Source organism: Falco biarmicus, chromosome 11, assembly GCF_023638135.1.
Source record: "Falco biarmicus isolate bFalBia1 chromosome 11, bFalBia1.pri, whole genome shotgun sequence".
Taxonomy (NCBI): Eukaryota; Metazoa; Chordata; class Aves; order Falconiformes; family Falconidae; genus Falco; species Falco biarmicus.
Window position 1 is genome coordinate 13,027,685 of NC_079298.1, and position 21,175 is coordinate 13,048,859.

Sequence of the window (21,175 nt, forward strand, 5' to 3'; positions counted from 1 at the left end):
GAAATTTTAGGATGCTGTAAAATGGTTCTGGGCAACAGAAGTCACTGTAACCTAGCCCATGGACACTCTGAGGGGGGCAGAAAAGCTTTTTCCTCCACATTTTCTTTGCTCCCGGGCTGTACAATCACTCCATCACCTACCTGAGTCGTGGTGATTTTATTGCAAGGGGGAGATGTTGCCATTTTATTCTCTACCCTTCCAACGCCCAGACAGCTGGCAGGATTGCTGCTGGCTGGTAACACACAAACACAAATAAAGTTAATCTTTTGCTATTATTTCTCAGAAGCTCCATTTGGCTGCATTCAAGCCTAATGTGGTGATTTCCTTGCCCTTGTGACAGCTATTTCTTACATGGGGAAGCTGCACAAAAAAAAAAAAAAGTAGATGTGAAAAATGGTGCTGTGATTTATTTTCACCTCCAAATATAGAAAGACAATTTCCCCCTCTCTAAGATTTCCTCTTACTCCTCCTTAAATAAGTCCCAGTGCCTTCAAACCAAGCCAGCACCCCAGTGAAATCCCATTGCCAAGGCGGATGAGGAGATGTGTTTATAGGGAACCCAGACAAGTTTAAAACCACCACCAAGGTGACCAGTTTACAGAGACAGCTAACCAGGGAGGGAGATGGCAGGGGAGCTCAGCCCCAAATCCTCCAGGCTTTCTGCAAATCAGGCATCTCACTGATGCCAAAACTTCACTGGGTGGAGGCTGGGAGGGGGACCAGGGCTGTGGGGAGTATCGCTCCCCTGGGATGCCAGCAATGGGATTGATGATGTCTGCCCTCCTCCCAGCAGCGCCCACGATTTGATTTCTCTCTGCCAGGAACGAAGCTCCCAGACAAAGGCTGTGCTCAGCACTCACAGGCAGGCTGGGGTTGGGGGTCACCTGCGAGGGGACACCAGACCCATCCCCAGCGCTGCCTGAGCCCAGGCTGCCACAGGGACACGCCAACTGTGCCCCCGTGCACACGCATGTACACACGCACACCCACGGGCACGCTTCCCCCACGCTGCTCCCCACCTTCCCCTCCAGCCCTCCAGAAAAATCCAGCGGCCGGATCAAGACACGTCTTCTGGCATGGAAAGGATTAACTCCCCGGGGAGCCGCGGCGGAGGCTGAGCCTACGCTCCCACCACGCACTGGCATTGCCGGCTGCACGGCGTGCTCCCGAGTTGTGGAGCCAACCTCTTGGTGGCTCATCCCCCTCGCTGCGGGCAGCCGGGGCGGCTGGGAAGAGCGAGCAGGACTGGAGGGTGAAGGGGCAGGAGGGGAAGAGGACGAGGAGGAGTGTGCACGGACGCACGCATCCGCGCACAGCCCGCAGACGGCAGGCAGCGGCACAGCATCGGCTGCTGTTTGCGGGGAGGTCCGTCGGGAGCCGAGCGCCGAATAAAACAAGCCGGAGCATCAGGCGAGCAGATCTGTTCGCTTGCAAAAGTCCTTAAGGTAAAACCCGAGAGCAGCTGCTCCTCAGCTGGGCTGCCCTTCAGAGAAACCGGGCACCGGGCTCGCTGCTGTCGTGGTCATTATCTCTGACTATGATTTTGTTTTTAAAGGAATCGATCGGGAGATGCCGGCAAAAGAAGTTCCTGAAAGCCAGGCTGGCACGGCCGGGAACTGTGTGCCGCCGGCTCTGTCACACACCGGGAGCAGCTGAACTTTGTGGGTTTTAAATACACCTTTCTCCTCTGCGGACGCTTCGGGCATCATTACGGGGAGGGTCACAGCACGGCACAGCACCGCACCACACACCTGGCACCTGCTGTCACCCAGACAGAGCGTGGGCGACGGCAAAAGGGGGATTTCTGTCTCTCCAAGGACCATCACCTGTGAAAACAAGCTGGAGAAGGGCAATTTATCTTTGTTTTCCAGATGACTGAAAATACCTACAAGATCTCATGTCTCTGGTTTTCATCAGTGAGTAGCATCAGGGAGAGACGTCTGCGGAACAAAAATGATATCAGTCAAAATCATTCCAGCACGTACTTTTTCCCAAGGAACTTCATGCCCATAGGGGTTTGCTGCAGGCATTTCCAGAAGTGATGACCGACCTACCACAAATGCATCCCTACCAGATCCTGTAAGAATTTGCAAATGAGAAACCTACCCCAGCAAGACCTTCTCTGCCTGGCTCGCAGTACATGGTTTGGTGTAAGCACAACAATTCTCACCTCTTTCTCTCCCTTTTAAGTCTCTTGGGCTTGAAGACCATTCCTCATTGCAATTATGATTATTTGCAACATCAGTGCCATCAAAGATTGGAGCACTTTCCTCTCCCAGATCCTCCCCAGCGTTAACAAGACTCTGAACTTGGTACAGCAAGTGGAAGCCACCACCAGCTCGGTGGTAAGTGTCCTCCAGGACCCTGAGCAGGACAGCTACCTGTCCAACAGCCAGTCCATGAACTCCAGCAACTTCACGGCTGGCCTGGACCACTTGTTCCAGTACTCATACTCGGACAGTGACCAGCTTTACAAGGAGTACAAACCGCCTCCTCGAGATGCCATTCCTCTGCCCAAGGCTGTCCTCTACCTTCTCATGGCAGCCCTGGTGGTGGTGGCAGTGGCATACGCCATCGTCGGGCATCTCATCAAGGACCTCATTCATGACTTTATAGGTGAGTGCAGACATCGTGCGTTGTGTGCATGCCGTCAAAAAGACCCTGGTACAAAGCCTGGGGATGCTGGCTGGCATCTCTCCTTTGATTGGGGTGGGGTTTAGACCAAGCCTTGACCCTTTCACATTTACAGGAGTGTTAGTTTATCTGATGTGCTGGGTTCTCCAAACTGAGCTGCACGTTGATCGGCTTCCCAGAGAAAATCCCTGCGTTTAGCTCCTTTCCTAAAGAAATGAGGCTTGTGCGTGCGTATGTGTGTGCATAAATGTGTATGTGTGTAAGTCCGTGCTGCTGAACAATTGTAAAATCCGTTGGCCAGTTTCAACTGAGCTTGGATTACAGGCCTCCAAAATGAAAAGTTTCATGGCAACAGATACCTGAGCACAGGTAAACAAGCCACTAGTGCATTGTGAAAGAAAAGCTGCCATATGAGCTTAATCCCTTATCAGACATCAGTGAATCCACAGACTCCTAGGAAACACCGCTCAGCAGTCTGGCTCCCTTGCCCAGCACCTAGCATAACCACTACAGCCTCTGCAACGAATCTATACAATGATAGCCCAGAGTGCATTTTTATGAGGCTTGGCTTCCTGGCTCTTTCGTTTCATCCTGTTGTTGATGAACAAGGTCCCTTGTTGTCGATGAACAAGGTCCCTTGTTGTCGGGGACAAGAACACAAACACTGCTGGCTGCAGCCACCACGGGCAGGCAGAGGGGCAGGCAGAGGTGCAGGGAGAGGTGCCTGGCTGCTTACGACAAGCCCTCGGTGACACTTGCTGTTTATCCCATAATTTGTAAGGCAGGTAGGTGATGCCGGGGATTGCAGATGTGCCCAATTCCCTTCTGAATCCCCAGTACTTTTAGCTCCCACAACCCGACACCCAGCTTGCCATGTCCTTCTGGGGGACAGGGCCCTGCTGCAGGGAGCTGGTGGCAGTTTTCCAGCTCAGACGGGTGGCCAGGAGGCATCCACAGAAGGATTTAATCTTCTGAGTCCTGCAGATGTGCATACCCACCCTGAAAGCTCTGGGGAGCAATGTCCTCTGCAGGGGAGTGGGGTTGAACTCCCTTAGCTCTGAGCCTGCCCCCCAGCCAGGGGTGAAGCCCTGCAGGCTCCAACTATGCAACATGAGGGAGATCACACTTTCTGGAGCAAAATCCACGTGTTCATTCACGACTCCCCTTTATTTCCCTGCTTCTGGGATGGGGGAGATATACACACCAGCCGAAACTCTGACCAGTGCCTGCAGGGCAGGCAGCACCTGTGCCTTGCTGGTGGGAGGGCAAGCCAAGCCCCTTGGGCAGGGGCTCACGACTGGGCAGGGGCTGGTAGATCTGGGATGTGAGTATTTGGGGAGGAGGTATCTGGGACAAGAAAGGTCAAACCTCCCGGCAGGGAGCAGGGCTTGGGGTCTCACATGGGGCTCAGCCAGGAAAACAGTAGGGAGCTGCTGCTGAGGCGAGCTTCTTCATCCCAGCTGGAAGGGAGCGGATACTGTCTTAAAGTGTTAAATATAACACTTAATCAGCAGCTTGCTCATCTGATTTAGTGTTGCCTTCCCAACAAAAGCGGGGACAGCACCTAAAAATATGCACACTCCTGCCCTGAGATGCTGAAAGGACCAGGGCCAGGTCCTGTTCGAACTGTCCCTGAGGTGGTGCCAGTGCAGTCACAGCGCTCCCACAGAGCAGAGACCCCTGCCCCGACTGCTGGGGTCCCTGATGCAGAAGACCATGGATGTGGATGCTTGAAACCAGCCCTTGGGTGGGTACTGCAAAGCAGAGCCAAAATCTACACAAAAGTTTTGTCCCCCTGGGCAGGGAGAGAGACTGAAGTGTCCCTGCCATGCTATTTCCAGCTCAGCACCAATATTCCCTGGTGACCTTGGGCACCTTTTGCTTTTGCCTCTGTGTGGGATGAGGCCAGCGGGGTGCCGCTTCCCTCGCAAAGCCCTTTGCAAAGGGACTTCCACAGCCTTTAACAGCACCGGGGCTGTCCCAGGGCTGGACAGGCACAGGGACAGCCTGGGGGTCTGCCTGCTTTCTGCCACTTTGTGACAAGCCCTTTCCCAGCTGAATGCCCTCGCTGAGGGCTGAGGACCTTCCCTACCTGGGGTAGAGGGGAGATGTTAGTTAGGATCAGGAATCCAGATGTGACCTTCTGCCCCATCCAGACAGAGAGGAGAAGGCATTTCCCAAACTCCAGCAGCACCCCTCAGTGCTGAAGGCTGCCTCCAGGTCGCCCTATTTAGCACTCCGGGCCCATCTTCACACCATTTATACACTTAAAATGAGCCAATCCTCGGAGGAGAGCGGACGAGACCGTGTTTGTTAACACTGCCGAGCAGCAGCCTTTAAAGAGAAGGTTTCATGTGAATGAGTTTGCATAAAATGACTTCAGGGACAGGACAGAGGGACCAAGGGATAGTAAATAAGAAACCGGTCTATTAGCTGCCTTAACACAATGCCTGGATTTACATACTCGGCAGCAGCTCCAACCTCTGCTATCAGCGTTTCTGTGCTAATCATATTTAGAAGGATACAGAGAGAGATGGAAATAAGATGCCAAAGGGCTGGAGCCTGTTTCAGGGAGATTAAAGTGTGAATAGTTAATCGCTACTTTAAACACTCTCTCAGAGACATCAGGGATGGGTTTGACTCCTCAATAACAGCTTGTAGGACACGGCCGGGGGAGTCAAAGCATCACCCAGCTGCGTGCACTCATGAGGACCATAAGAAGGCGGCACTGGGCCTTGTTCGGGATGGTGGAGGGGCTCCCGGGATACTGCTGAGCTCTTCCCCAGCAAAATCTGAACAGGTATTTGAGGCATCGACACCTCTCTCACAGACGCTTCTTAAAATTCAATTAGAGCTTTTCCAGGCATCCTCGGGGTGAGATGAATGCTGCTGTGATGCCCAGCAGGGTGGGGAGGAGGGCAAAACAGGAGGCTGTATCAGAGGAGAGGGGAAGGTGTGCTGTCAGAGAGGAGGAAGGCAGAGTTCCCCTTCAGCCGGGGTGGGGATTCTGTCTGTCCTCATCCCCAGAACACGTGAATATGGATAAAAGGGCTGTGAAAGAGCCCCTTTTCAGCTCTTGCTGGAGGGACCTGACCAAGGAGAACCCAAAATACCTTAATATCTCTCCGATCCTTCCTCACTTGCTCCGAGCTGACAAAGTCTCATGTTTGTGACTTTCCCAAAACTCACCAGACGTCTCTGGCTGGGGTGCAAATGCCAGCCCCCCAAGGCAGGAGGAACGCTCCTGTGTGAGCGCAGCTCAGACCTGGCTACCACTTAAGTCAAATTGGGTCGAAACATTTGGAAAGCGGCTTAACTCGGGAGCGCTGGGTTGCTGCCAGAGACGGCGCTGCGGTGAAGTGCCGGCCCCAACATAGCAAGCGCCTAATTACTGCAATCCTTGGGAATCAGCCTGCCCTCCCTCCTCTGTCCCCAGCAGTTCACTGAATATTGCCCTTATTTAAACACAAAAAAGGGAGAAAAAAGGGAGGGGAAAAAAAAGTTTGACTGGAAACAAAGCTGTTGCCATGGAGACTGTGCCGTGTGGTCCCCAGGAAAGCATCTTGCTGCCTGCACGGGAACCACACAGGAAGGGTCTGTTGGCCTGCATGGGAGCTGATGCTTTGCGGGTAGACCTTTGCTAGTGTCACCCAGTTCAGCTGAGGATTCAGCTGATTCTCCAGAGGAGACCCTGAGGAAGCTTCTCCTTCAAGAATGGGCCCAAGGCAGACATTCAGCTGGGGTAAGGCAGGGCAGGCTCACTGATGTTGACGGGACTGTGCTGGCTGATGGCTTTGGGACTGCTTAAAACCCCAAGCCATTCTTGGAGTGGGGTCTTTTTTTTCTTTGCCCTTTTGACCCACCAGCTATATTTTTATTTTTCAGCCTTATCTCCACCTGCCACATTTCAGGTTTCTTTAGGAAATGGTCTCCTTGAACAAAGAAACTGTGCGTGAGTGTAGCGTTGCTGAAAATAGCTGCTGGGTGATCCTGCAGGGACTCGGGATCTGCTTTTAATTGCTCCACACAGAACTGCAGGGCTCTTAGGATAATTCAGTGGCAGGGATTGCAGATAGGGTCTCAAGCCCATCAGACAGGACTTATGTTTTCTTTTCAGGCTCTGTTTCGGGGATGATTCATTTGCATCCCAAAGCTGTGGGAAAAGAAGAGATTGTGTCAGGTCCCTTCTATTCCCGCATCTCGATGCTAACCCACCTCTGACACTAACCCACTGCCTCAGTTTCTCTTTTTGTAAATGGGGGTGCATAAGAGGTTCCTTAGCTGCTGTTCAGGGGTGCTGATGTCTAGCAGTGGCTGCTGTAAGGTGGTTTTCACCACCTTAATTCCCACTCCCAGCTACTGTAATAATGGACAGATGCCCCATCCCCACATCCACCCTGGCACCACCGTGGCTGCGGGCTGCGGCTGTCAGCCAGACAAGCAGCCACAGTGGTCTGGCCCTGCGAAAAGCAGGCAGAGGTGGCCCCACTCCAGGACACCTACTTTCACAACCAAACCTTTGAAGCACAAAACCCGAGCAGCAGGATGGCTCCCAGCACGCACTGCCGGGGATTGACCAAGGCTGGCCTCAGGGATGCGCCATCCCATTCCTGCCATTGTGTGGTCCAGCGATGGGCTGCATCACGTCCCTGTGGCGAGGACTGTGCCTTTCTACTCCTCTGCAAGTGCTCATCTTTCTTGAGCCGAGACCAAGCACAGCTTTTCACCCTCTGGCCATCTTCATTCTTCCTTCGTGGCAAACATCTAAGCTGGAGGATGCACAGAGCAATTAATGACGCCCAGGAGCATCCCTGCCTCCCATGTGCCACACCTGAGCCATTGCCTCTCCGAGATCCACTCTCTGGAGCAGCAATGCTGCCCGGCAGACAGGACTGGGATCAAATGCAGGCTTGGTCCCAGGTTATACCAGTGCAGAGAAGCTATTTTTAAGATAATATTGTAATTAATTGAATGCCTTTTCCTCGTCACCCCCTTTTCCCACCAGATTCTTCATGCCGGCGACAGCTCACCAGAGGGACAGTGTCATTACCTGTCCATCAGCAATGCAGTGTGCTTGTGTTGCTCGGGGTGCAGGACAGTTTTGACTTGACCAGCACAGCTAGCCTGAGAAATTTCTGCAAAACAGGGAAGGAAGAACAGACTCCAACAGCACGTTAATTTAGAAAGACATGAATCTGGGGTGAAAGGGGGGCTTCTTGCTAACAAATCACTACTGCCAGAGGCAGAGATTTTCCAGCAGAACAAACCTGGGAGATATCTGCTGATTTTGCTAATGAATAAGCAGAGTCTGTCCTGCAAATGAGACAGATACGATGTCCAGCTGAGACTGCTGCATTGTGTCAAACACATGAGGGATACCCTTGAACTCATGTCTGTAGGGAATGCTTTGGCCAGAGCTGGTGCTTCTGCTCCTGCCGCTGGGAAAAGGGCTTTTTTAGTAGCTGTTTTCACACCAGCCCCATTTAAAGCAAGTAAAACTAGAGCACGAGTTTGATTGTTCATCTAACATGTTTTCCCTTCCATCGCTTGTTTCCATCACTGCAGGGAGTGTGAATGTCTCGCTCACTGGGTTGCATTTAAATTTCAGCCTCTTCTCCCACCTCCCTCTGCTCTTCCGTTAGGAACATCTCTTTTCCAGGGGCTGAAGTGCCTCATGGACATCCCACCCTGCCACCAATGAATGCAGGGGACCTGGCCACCCCACTGGGATGGGACTTGGTGTAGAGCATCCCTGTGCACACAGGCAGCAGCATGGCTGCTCCCCTCTGCCTGCACTCTAAGGGATTTCTGAGCAAGGACCATCACTCACGCTGCTGGTACAAGGAGCATGTTGTGAAATTTGGGCAGCCCCAAACAGTGTTTTCCTGCCCCCCAAAACACAGCGCATCCCAGGGATACTGTTGGAGACTCAGGCAGAGCCAGGGAGGTGCAGAGACACTTTGCACCACATCACTCCACTGTTTAGGGAGAGATGCTGTTCTGCAGCTCCCGATTTACCCAGTCTACCCTATCTCCTCTCCCCAGCTGCTTTGGATCAATCGCTCTGTATCGATCTCACCCCATCTCAGCACTTTCCACCTCGACTTTCGCCCTGCAAGACCTCAGCAGGCTCGCTGAGCCTCGGCAGCACCTGGCGAGCAGGGAGAGGCGTCTCTGGGTTAGATGCTGCTCCCCTAGCCTGGCTGAGAAAGTCACTTTGTCCCTCTCTTTTTTCTGAAGCAGTCACATCCATTCCTGTGTGCATGCCCTGATTTTGCAGCATGTGTCACAAGCTCCTTCTAGGGGCTGGGGAGGTGCAGGCAATGCTTTTTCTTACCTCCAAAGTGTGAATGTTGTGGGTCCAGGGGTGCCACGGCCCCAGGAGCACACCATGGGACCCCTGCTTGCCCCAGCTCAGCCCTTGGGTGTCCCAGGTCCATCAGGTGCCCTGGTTCAGTATGGCTTTGCTTGCCTTCTTGCTCAAGCATGTGTGAACCCAAATGTGGACTTTTCTCCAAAAGAGGATTTAATTTTCCTCTTGGTGGCAACCATGCCCATTTTCTGTTGCTCATGCAGACCCCCTGCCAGATCTAACGGATTGAGAGAGAAATACCTGTTGTGGTGCTACGGACTTCAGCTACCTTCAGCCAGTCACCAGTGGTCCTCGACTCCCGGCCCCTCACCATCCTCCATTACCTGATTACATCTCCCGTAGGGTTCATTATCCAAGGTTTCTAACACGTACTTGTGCATGACGTGAAGCTGTGCATCCCATCCCCTGCAAAAGTCCTTCCACATCAGAGCAAGGATTAATCCCATTGTGGCCAAAGCTGTGCAAGTCTCCTCTCTCCTCCCACTCATCCCTCCCCAGACATCCCATGGGGGACCCCAGGGGACCCTGGTTTCTCACTCACAGCCTGAGAGAAGCCAGAGGGAGAAGCTGGGGAGGAGTGTGCACAGCTGGGACAGAGCCGGCCGGCAGTGGCTGACAGGGGAGACAAGGGTGCTGACATTTTTATGGTTGTTTCTCCAGGGTCCTGCTGGCAGGAGATCCTCTGCCAGCTCCACGGGGCCTCACTCCCCTCTTCTGCACATGGCAACATGCTGAAGTTACAGGCCATAAATGGCCACAAATAATGTGTAATTGTGTAATTACTTCACTCCTTACTTACACAGTCAAATCATAAAGGCATCGCAGTAAATACCCTCTAATGACAGCCTAATTACATCTTCCTGCAGATTACTGGGTAATTAGATCCAGCAGGCTCCAGAAATAATTCCCAGGGAAGGAGCAGTTTGGATTAGCGCGTACAATCCAGCCCACTCTTACCCGGGAATTAGACTGCGGCAGCCTCACACAAGCCGCCTTCCCCGGGCACCCTGGCCTGCCACGTCCCCTCTGGAGATGATGCACCGTGACTCTTTTCCCATGGAAGTGACTTGTGCTGAGCCCCCCAGTGCTCTCCCAAAACACCCATCCTCAGCCTTTCTGCCTCTACTGTGGTGTCCCAGTGCTGTGCCCAGTTTTTGCTTCCTCTGCTGCCTGCAAATGTCCCCAAGGGTTCATCACTTGGCCACCAAGTGCCACTTCTTGCTCACAGGCATGCAAAGCTGTGCTTTTTACTTCCCATTGCATGCAGCAACCCTCACCTGATGCCTCACGGGATACGTGGGGACCCGTCACCTCTTTTTCTACATATTATTCCCCTTCTTCCGTGCTGGACCAGCCCCTGCTCCCACTGGAGTTTTACAGCTGACGTCAAGGAAAGCAAGCTGGGACCTTTAATAGTATTTGTAGGAGGCAATCTTGTTATTGCCTTCCGGATCCTCCTCACGCCAAGCAGCTGTGTGGGGGCTGGTGTGATCCTGGGAGGTCTTGGGAGCAGGAGGTGGAGGTCTGGCTGACACGGACCCAGTCTGGGCTGCAGGGCCAGGCCGGGAAGCAGCTGGTGGACTGTTTGGCTTTGGTCTAAATCCAGTAAATCAAAGCAAAATAGATGCTATAAAGGAAAAAAAAAAAGACCTAAATGAGCCTTCCGGGCTTGGCTGATTTCCTCTGGGAAGGGTCGTGATGGGGAGCCCAGGCTCTGATGGGGGCTGTGGACCTTGCAAGTGAAAGCTAAATGCCCAGGTTAGGACTCGGGGCAGACTCAGGGCTCCCCAGAAGCCTTTGGACCACATCTTTGCTGAGTTCCCCAATCACTTTTGCTGGTAGATGTGCGGGCTGTGGTGGTTCTTCTCCTGCCCTTCCCGTCGCACAACCAGCAGACACCAATGGCCATGGTGATGGAGGTGAACAAAAAAGGAAAGACAAGAAAAAACAGTTGTTCTCTGGACAGGTTGCCTGTGCCCAGTGTGGTGGGAACTCTCTCCTCCTTGGAGCCTGCACCCACGTTCAGGCAGCCCACACTGGCAGTGGGGCACAACCCCCTCCACCCCCTGCCCAGTCCCCATGGCAGGGGTGAACACCCATCCTGGCTCCACAGCACGAGCATCACCCCAAAAGCCATGCCCCATGCGCTTAGGGATGGTGTGGCCAAATGGCTAAAGTCTGGAGAAGAAAGTCAAATATTGCATTGCAAAAATGACAAAATTTGGCTTTCAAAAAAGCCCCAAGATTCAACCTATAGTGCACACACCAAGCACAAGGGGGACCACAGGTCATTCCCATCTCTCTTCTCGTGCCTGCAGCAATGTCTGGACACCACTGGTGACCCAGTAAATTAGATTTTCCTCTCCCTTCACACCTGGGATCCCACCCTCACATTTGTCATCATTCAGCCTTGGTTTTGCTGCAAAGCTTTTATCCACAGCTTGTGAAAAGGCAACATCTATCTCTCTGTGATTGCATTTATCTGGTCCTGCTCCGCCAGGCAGCCTGCATCCTCCAGCAAAGAGCTGCAACTGAAATGCCCCATGAGGACAGAAAGTACCCCATGCCACAAAGGAGAAAAATGTTATTTCTTGAGAGCTATCTGTTGGTGAGTAAGTGTAACCCCTCAGAAAACTAAACCAGGCAGGTCCTTTTGTCTGCCTCCTGATAGCCATCTCGGCTTTATTTTGGGAGCAGGGCTAAAGTGAAGGGGTCCTGGTGCTCCACTGCCCACAACCACCAGGTCCTGCCTGGCCCCAGGGGCTCCTCTGCCCTCGCCTGGGTTTCCCCAGCTTTGGTTTCCTCATTGCTGGTGCCTCCCCGTGAAGGCTGGGCATAGCCTCTCACCACCCAAACAGCCAAATTAAAAAAAAAACCAAACAGGTATTTAGGAAGCAGCACCACCTTCCTCCACTGAGCCACAGCCCCTTGTGCTGCAGGGGGTGTCTTGGTCCCATCACCACCCAGCAGTGACCACTGTATTTTGGAGCAGGGTCGGTTGCCCCCAGGATTGTGAGAGTGGCTGGATCAGTTCAGAGCTATGTCCTGGTGCTCCAGTGGCTTGCCAGAAGCATGGCCCCGAAGCAGCTCAAGGGGGGTTTGAAGCCCCGGTGTGGCTGTGATACACTCCCATAGCAGATAAGCTATGTCCCCAGTTATGTCCAGTACCATTTGGATGTCACACGGTTATTTGTCCCCTCTGTTTCTGACTGCAAAAACCCACTGTAGGGGAGTACATTGCCGGAGATCCCAGGTGCACACTTTGCTTCAGAAATACTTCATTTTCATTTTTGGGATTAGCACAGTGATTTCATTTGCCTGTACTGGGAGGGCTTCCAGAAACCAGCAGCCTGAAAGCCAGCACAGTGCAGGGAAGAGCAGAGACCCTGGTACCAGGGGAACAGAGGGGGCTGAAGAGGCAGGGGTGGGCAAGGGACCCTCCTGGCAGGGGTGAACTCCCAGAGCGAGGGGTAGGATGTAGCAAGGGACAGCAATTTCCCAACCAGCTTTGACAATGGGAACAGCTAGAGGTAAACAGGGGCTTGTTTTATGCTTTTCCTTCCTCCAGACTGGATCTTCGGCCCCAGCCCAGATGACAACAGCAACAAGAGCGACATCAACTGCATCAGCAACAGCGTCAATGAGATGAATGAGATGCCTGAGGCACCGCAGCACCAGGACCACCAGCCCCAGGATGTGGTCATTTCCATCAGCGAGACCTGTCACTTGCCACAGCAGACATGACGAGCTCGGTGGCTGGGCCAGGAGTGATGGAGCAGTGGGATGGAGCAGCAGGATGGAGCGGAGGGATGGAGCAGGGGGACAGTGCAGCAGCCACCTTGCAGGACCGGGCAGCAAGAGGATGGGCAGAGCTGGCACCACAGAGCAAAGCCCTTCTCGCCCCAGTTTTGCCAATCTCTAAGGACCTTGCCAGGGCAGGCAGTATTGCCCCTTCTCCCAGGCTCACCCATCCTGCCCTGACCATCTGTCTGTGGGTTTGTGACCTTCCTTTCTTCCCTGTGAATAGCAAAAAAAAAAAAAAAAAGCAAATGCAAAATACACCCACCAAACAAAGCTTGCAAGAGAAATGAGCCAGAGAGGAGCTGGGCAGTCCTTTGGCATGCAGCTGTCCTGCGGCATGGGGATGGGGTGGTGAAAAGGGCGAAGGAGACAAGGACGCTGCATGAGAAATGGGGGTGTCTGTGTTTCTGGGGACAGACCCAGGAATCAGCAGGGACTGGGGCTTCAGCGTGAGCCAGGGGCTGCAGGAAGGCACTGAAATGTCGGTAGGAGCCAGATCCAGCTCAGTATGTTGATGACCTGTCTGGGCATAACCCCTTAGTTATGCAGCCCCAGCTCACAGCCCACTTCAGCAGGTGCATCCCACGGCTGTAGGACAGTGGGGGGACAGCCCCACCTCACCCAGAGAGCCTTCCTCTCCCATGCCCAGGCCCAGGCCAAGGCCGCCCCCACCACCAGCTCTGGTTGAGCCCAGCATCCCCTGAACAGGAACAACCCTGCTGGGACATGGCACATCCCCGTTCTTCGAGGAAAGTTGCTGGAGGGGAGGGCAGGGACCCACCTGCAGGAAACCCCAACTCTTCATGGGGGAAAATAGCTGCTATATGGCTGCATCCCTCACACTCATCCCAGTGTGGCCATCTCCCTCACCATCTCCAAAGCAGCTGCCACCACGAGGGATGCTGGCTTTGCACTGGGGTCAGCTGCATGTGCATGCATTGATGGAGGGGGGAGACCTCCCTTGTCCCCCTGAGTACCTAACTCTTCGCTGCCAGGGCACTGCCACCCACAACTGCCCTTCCTTCTCTCTTCTGCCACTTCTCTCTGCTCAAAGGCATCCTTTCCCATTGCTAACTCCAGGCAGATATCCGCTCCCTCCTTTTTAAGGGGCTCATGGGAAGCAGCAGCCTCCCAAGGTGGGGGGCGAGCTCCCAAACCAAGTGGGAAAAGGGGCACCCTGATGGTTTCATTGGTATTTTAAGGCCAGCTCTCACCCTGCTTGGGATTTTAAACCAGAATCCATCATTTCTCTGTACGGCAGAGCTGGGGCAATGGGACCAAGCTAATTCCTTGGACCCAGTGTCTGTTTCTTATGAAGATCTCTTTGACCTCCACATCTTCCCTGAACTTAAAAAAACAGACTATACGGATGGCCCAGAGACCTAATCCCAGGGAAAGGCAAACGGTCAGGACTTCTGCCTCTGCATTCAGGGAGACAGTCCCTGCCTTTCCCAGCCTGAGGTACCCAACAGACCCCTAACAGCAGGGGCCAGAACATAATTTTCCCCTTCTGAAAGCAGTAAGGGAAAATGGATGTGGTTTCAACCTCCTGCCCTGATGGCTTTTAATGAGAGCCATTACCAGCAGTCCCAGGCTGGAGCTTTGTCAGCTTTGCAGCAAGCAAAGGCTGTAGGATAGAACTGCAAACCTCCCCCCAGTAATTAACCATTTCCAACCAGCCAACCATCGCTGCCACCATCATTTTCCTCCCATTTTTTTGGCCCTGGGTTTGTAATGTGGCTGCTCTGGCAGCTGCCAGCCGGCTCCTACGCTGGGGCTGTTGAGGGGAGCTGGGCAGCAACACTGCAACAGCTTGGGAGGGTGCTGGGGGGTGATCCCAGGTCTGTCAGCCCCTAGGAGTGGGGCTGCAGCACCAGAGCTGGCTGTGAGCAGGGGAAACTGTGAAGGTCCTCATTCCTGAGGGACAGGAGATTGTACAGAGCTGGGGGGCACAGCTGGTTTCCTTGCTCCCCTGCCCTTTCAGCATCTAGAGACTGGACATTAGGACACCCAGGTGCTCCCAGCCACTGCTGGGGGGGGATGCTGAGACCGTGTGTCTGGCACTGGCACTGCTCTCAAAGGGACCAGTCCCTGCCACGGGGACATGTCACTCACCAGGCACAACTTGTCCCCCCATGGCTGTAAGCAACAGCCACAGCTCATCTGCATCAAAGACTTGTCACGCACCAGCTGCTGGAAATAAGGTGGAGGTTTCCCTGAGGATGGAGGCAGCCACCACTCTCCAGCCAGGTTCTTACTCCCTTCCTGAGACATCTTGGGTCCCACACGATGCGGTTTGATCCCGAGGAGATGCTCCTGCAACACGCAGCAGCTTGCACCCAGGGCCAGCGTGGCTGTCAGCCACCCTAGGCCACCGTCCTCCGAGCAGGAGAAGGAAGGAGCCAAGCTCCCTCCTGTGGCCACCTGCACCGGGGTCCACCAGGCTGCTCAGGAGCTGGTGAGACATTGCCCTTGGCCCACTCTGCTCCTCGGCCTCCTGGAGCCAGGACCCCTCCTTTGAAGCCCCTCCTTTGCAGGGGTCCTGGTGCTGTGTCCATCCCCCAGACCGGCCGAGCCCCTGGGTAATGTTATGGCAGTGTTTGTGGCGAGGGGAACCACTGACCGTCTCCCTGAGCCACAGCGTCACGCCTGGTCGAGGCCAGGAGCCAGGCTGGCACTGGAGCTGTGCAGAACCCCGTGGCTGTAGCTTCTTTCTCTGCTGGTCCCACTGGAACTTGCCACATGCCAGGGGAAAACCTCAGAGGACAGCAGTTTGCCACACCACCTTCCTTTGCATCCCCCCATCCCTGCATCATTGCCACCACCTGGCACCTGCCTTCCCCTGAATTTGTCCCCAAACATGTCCCCAGGCACTGTACTGGTGCTGAGCTCTGAGGATGCTTGTGAGCCTGTCAGAGAATCCCAAGAAGCCGTGGAGCCATTTCACCTCCAGACACTGGCGGCAGAGCATGGCTTTTGGCTGAAAGCAGCCCCTGTCCCTCCAAAAAATCAGTGGCTTTCAGTCCAGCCACCCATCCCTGCAGCTGGATGCATTTTAGAGATCTCCAGCACCCTCAGAGAACCTCTGAAGCAGGGTGGCAGGGCAGGACCAGGTGGACAAGCGAGGTTGCCAGGCTGGGGAAGGCAGAGCTGTTTGGGGGCTGGTGCAGCAGCCTCATCTGCTCTTCTTACCCACCAGGTCCCCCTCTCCAGGCTGGGCTATTCCCCCTCTGTCCTTTCCTTGTCCCCCATGTCCTCCGAACAGGGGACGAGGGTCTGGCCATCCAACATCAGGGGTCCAGGGAGAAGGTCTGTGGGAAGAGGTGCTGGGGGCTGCTTCACCCAGGGGAGGTTTTGGGGGTGCCGAGGGGGAAGGGGCTGATGAGGGTGCTGTGCTGCTCCGACTGCCACAGTCCCTGCACCTCTTCAGTGCAGGAGGTTGCTCTTTAAGGCCCTCTTTCCTCCGCTAAGCGCCTTAGGGAGCAGGGACAAGAGATGCTGGTGCTTTTTATAGCAGCCATAATCCCTGCTGGTCACACCACCTGTGCCCTCCTGCCCTGAGGCCCAGGGCTGAGTCTCCAAAATGGGGGCTGCTGCCCAGAATCTGCCTCAAACACCTCTGATTCCCAGCATTGCCTCTCTCCCAGGGCACAGATCCCGGCTGGGGCTGGTTCTGGACTCAAAACCCCTTTGCAGAAGGCATTGAAGTGTTGGACCCCCCTCGCAGTCGCAGCAATCTGATGAGGAGGGACAGACAGACACATGTACGGAGACGCATGGATGAGCATGAGAGCAGCTGCCCGGCCTCCCTGCTCTGCTCCGAGACTTGTGAAGCTGGAACCAACCCCATGGCACAGCCATGAGAAAGCCTGCGGCAGCAGAGGAGCTAGGGGAGGCGGGGGGGTCTTTCCTTTCTAATCCCCTCTCCTTTAACAAGAGGGAAACTGAGGCAGGGAGGGAGCAGGGAAGGGGCAGAGTGCTCCTGGCCCCGCAGCACAGAGCAGAGCCCTTTGCAGGGCAGCTGATGAGCTTTAGAGGCTGGCAAAGCCTCACACTTGCCTGTAACCCCCAAGACACGAACTTCAGCATCTTCTCAGGGTCATTTTGGCGCTGTGGCTGGCTTCCCTGACCCAGGCTGCACCGGCAAATCCATGCATGGCATCCGGGCCACCCAGGCTTCATCCCTGCAGCTGGAGGGGACTGGGGAAAAGAGATGTGAAATGGGACAGCGGGAGGTTTGGTGGGTCAGGAGCGGGTGCCTGGGAGAGGCATATTTCACCTCCTGTCCCTATCCTGTCTCCACCCAGCTGCAGTCCCAGTCATGCCCCACCAGGACCACAGCTGTCCAGGGAGGACAGCAAGCACTGCAGCTGCTTCGCTGCCATTCAGGGACATCCCTCTCTGGTCCTGCTCCCCATCCTTCCCCACTGGTGTTGGACTACCCCAGTGTCCCCCTGAGAGGTGGCTGTGCAGCATGGGGACATCAGCCCTGGCCAGGCAGCACCCCTGCCTTCCCCTGCCAGCACGGCTGCCCTCCTGGCTGCTGCACAATTTCTCTTTTAAGCAGCTCAGCTTTTACTTCTCTCCAGCCAACAGTCCCCCCTGACCCCACAACTCCACATCATGCCAGGGGGAACCAAACGCATCTTTTAACCTTTTACTCCTTCTGTTTTACTGCCCATGACAGATGCAATTTTCTCCAGCCCCTGGATCCAGAGGGTCTCACAGGAGAGGGCAGCATGGGGAATCCTGCCTGAAACCATCCAGAACCTGCCGGCATCGCTTTCCCCTGCTGCAGCTCTGGCCCCTGTCTCCCACAGCATCTTTGCAACACATTTGCTGCAATTTTCCCTTTAAAGACCCCACAAGGGAAAAAAAAAACACCTAGGGGGGGTTCTTCTAGGTCAGGCTAAGCTAAGACGGTAAAAGAAGATTAATTTCTCAGAAAAGCCATTCAGATTTTTTCCTCCCCAGCAGTGACCAAAGCAGGGCTGGCAGGAGCGCACACATCTGTGGACATGCAGCTCTTGGTGTCACCCCTGGGGTGGCACTGAGCGGGATGTCCCCAGGTCCCAGCCTTGTGTAGGAGGTGGGGAGGTACTCACCAAGTGATGGGTCACACGAGTGGGAAGAAGGTGGCACATCAGGGACCCTGATGGGCCAGGGTGGGTGCCCACCACCTGGGGAGGAGGGAGAGCTGTGCCACCTCCACAGCACCCTGGCTGGTCTGGAAGGGGGACACAGGCAGGGAACCAAGCACGGAGCTTGTCCTCTTCACCCACTCACGCGCATATGCCCACGAGGCCCTGAGCAGTCACGCTTGTTTTTCTGCTCCCAAGGAGAGCTGGGAAGCTCGAAAACGGGAGGATTAGTCTCCAAAGCAAAGGCCTGGCCAGCTGCCAGCCAGGGCAGGGAACAGCCCAGGAATGCTTTTCCCAAAGGCTCAGCTTGCTCCTGGCTCGTGCTCCAGCTCTGTCCCTGTGTTCACCAGCCTCCCAGTCCCACAGCCACTGTCACCAAGAGCAGACTCAGGGGGGATCTCAGGGGGTCCCACAGATGGGGAGGAGGCAGGACATTGCTACCATGAGACTCCTGCTCGGTGCCTAAGCCACCCTGGGCAATCGGAGCATCCCCTGCCTGGTGTGTCTTCTCCAGTGTGTAGTAGAGGTTGAGCACACGCTGCAAGCACACCCTTCCTTAGAAGATGGGCACTGAGGGACACCTCTGCCTTCTCCTCAGCTGCTATTTGTACAAAACCTGGAGGAAACTGGTCACCCTGGGGCAGTGGGAAGGAAAAGCTTGAAACTCCAGACACAGGAACCCTCCACTGGGCTGGTTTAACCCCAGTACTGGGGGCTGCTAGGCAGGGCATGGGGAGTGGGTTGGGTGAGAGGGCCTGGCCAGAGGAGAGCTGGATGATGGGGCCAACCTGGGTGTCAATGTCCCCCAGGACCAGGACTGGATGCAGTCCTGAATTGGAGGTGGGTTTGGTGTCATGGGGCTTTCCCTGGGGATGGATGGGATCACCACTCTGCCCCAACTGGCACCATCATTTCAGCCTTGCCCAGGAGACCATCCCCACTGCCAAAAGAGGGCAGGCAGACCCCATTTGTTGGCCTCTCCTGCCCCACACTGTCTGCAATGGGTCAGGCTGTGCAAGTCCCAGGCTCTGCTTGCAGCACTGCTCCCCAGTAAGGGTTACAGCAAACCGTGGGGTGCATGGGCTCACCTTTCCCCAGGGGCTGGGGTGAGGTGGCCTGGGGGACAACCTCCCACTGCCACTGCTGTCTGGGTCACTTCATTGCACTGCTCTGGCTGGAAAATTTCTCTCGAGGGGATTGATTTTCAGGCAGGTCACCCTTCAAAGCAGCCTGTGCTCAGCTCGGGGGAACCAGTGGGCGGGATGCCGTCAGCCCTGGGTTACACTGGCTTTATCTGGACCTTTTCTTACCTTTTCCATCTCAGCAGCGGGTGCCAGAGGCAGGGCTGTGGTGGAGAGGTCTGAGACAAGCCTTGAGACAAGCCTGTGCACAGCCCAAAGGGCACATTTTAGAGCAGCCCCAAGCAGCATTAATGGACAGTTTTCCTCCCAGCATCTGATCCCTGCGCAGTGCACAGGGAAGGGTACAAAGGACAACAGGGAGCATCCCCACCCCAGCCCCGAGGAGGGTGGGGGTGCCAGGATCCAGCCTCACAGGCTGTGCTTGCACCCACACATCCCCTGCATCCGCTTCCCTGGTCACCCCACAGCCATGCACCCCACGCCAGCAAGCCCATGGCACTGTGTGTGGCAACAGGGCCACCAGACCAAAGGCCACGGTCGTTGGCAGAGGGGCTGGATGCCACATCCCCTCCGACCATGGGCACCAGGTTCTCCCCACCCCAGGAAAAAGTTATTTTCATGCTGCCTCCCCGCAAGAACTAACATAAATTGCTTAAATGGCTGCAACGCTCCAGGAACAGGCTCTTTCAGAGCCAAGCTGCATTCAGGGAGGGGAAAGCCCAAGGGACTTTTTAATAACTAGCAAGGGGAGCTATTGAAGTGTTTTACTGCCTCGTTAAGGCAGTCTAATCTCTGTGTATATCTTAAAAAAAAAAAAAAATGCTTGCTGGTGTTTTTATTGTAACAGAGGTGGGTGTTTTCTGGCACCAGCTGGGATCCTGCTTGCTTTATCTGCTTGTTTTCTTACCTGATACCAGCGCGGAGCAGCCCAAGAACAGCCCAAGGGCATCAGCAGGTAGGGCCTGGAAGCTCCTCCCTGGGCAGCGGCCAGGAGAGGCTGCAGGTCTGTGCTGTGGGCTGCTTCCCATCCATGCGTGCTCTGCACCCCGCTGCTGCACCCACCTTTCAGCAAGACGGAGGTCCCTGGGTTTTCCCCAGGGTGGGCTGGGCTCTGCATAAGCCTGGGCAAAGCCCTGCGGTGGGTGACTCCTCGTCCAGGCAGCCCAGAGACAGGACAGGGGATGGCAGGAAAACCTCATCCACGCCCTGCAGATGGGATTTGGGGGATACACAGATTTCGGGGCTATGGGGAACTTAGGCTCCTGTAAGCTAAGCCAAAGAGTCCATGCCCAGGGGAGCCCCAGCAAGGACTCATCTGCAGCGATACAGAGCTGTCTGACCACTGGGGTCTAAGTTTGGACGGGGAATGGGCTGGGCATTTTGTTTCTAAGATTTTCTTCATATTATTTTATTTTTTTACCTCAGCCCAGCAGAAAATGGGGAAATCCTGCGGAGTCCTGCTGGCGGCAGCATCCACCTCTCCATCTGCAAAAGCTCACAGTTTCAAAGCCAGGAGCTAGAGGGGACGCTGAGGCTGGGATGGTAGGGCTGGATAATCCACTTTCGTTTGCTTTGGAAAGACTGAAGTTTGCATGAGCACCGGCTCCAGTGGTTTTAAGGGACCCACCCAGGAGCAAATCCCAACAGCCTGAAATGAGAGCTGTGGCTGCTGGGCTGGAATTAAGTCTGTCCTACACCCAGACCCCCCCTGCACATCCCGGTGGAGGAGGCCACAGGAGCCAAGGCTGCAGCTGCAGAACAAGGGAAGCAAACAGAGACAGGGCTAACAGGGCTGGCAAACACCTGGAAAGATCTTCCTTGGAAATCTGGGACAGGAAGGATAAAGTTGCTGTAGCTGGAGACATAGTTCAGCCAAGCTCAATATGCCCCATTGCCCAGAGAGCCAGTCACATCAGACTCCTCGCTCCTGGCAGACACACTCTGGTACCCAGCTGCTTCGGGAAGCGTGACTTTATGTGTCACCACCCTGATGTGAGAAGGGACAGATCCCTGGACATGTGGTCTGTGCCTGTTTTGGGACCGGGGCTAAACCTGCCCTGCCTGCAGAGCTGCCACAGGCTCCA

General features: G+C 54.9%; 1 protein-coding gene across 1 annotated transcript; it reads left to right on the forward strand.

Annotated features, from left to right (window-relative positions):
- The first annotated feature begins 977 nt into the window (after positions 1-977).
- SMIM44 (small integral membrane protein 44) lies at positions 978-21,139 on the forward strand. Its single transcript, XM_056356307.1, has 3 exons — positions 978-1,445; positions 1,556-2,616; positions 12,576-21,139. Exons 2-3 carry the CDS (start codon positions 2,226-2,228, stop codon positions 12,749-12,751), a joined length of 567 nt encoding a protein of 188 aa, XP_056212282.1. The 5' UTR covers positions 978-1,445; positions 1,556-2,225; the 3' UTR covers positions 12,752-21,139.
- Positions 21,140-21,175: the final 36 nt, after the last annotated feature.

Bases quoted from the DNA above. Each gene is read 5' to 3' on its own strand.
- SMIM44 (XM_056356307.1), top strand. From the start codon at position 2,226: ATGATTATTTGCAACATCAGTGCCATCAAAGATTGGAGCACTTTCCTC. The intron at 2,617-12,575 runs GTGAGTGCAGAC...TCCTTCCTCCAG, and splicing joins CCTCATTCATGACTTTATAG to ACTGGATCTTCGGCCCCAGC.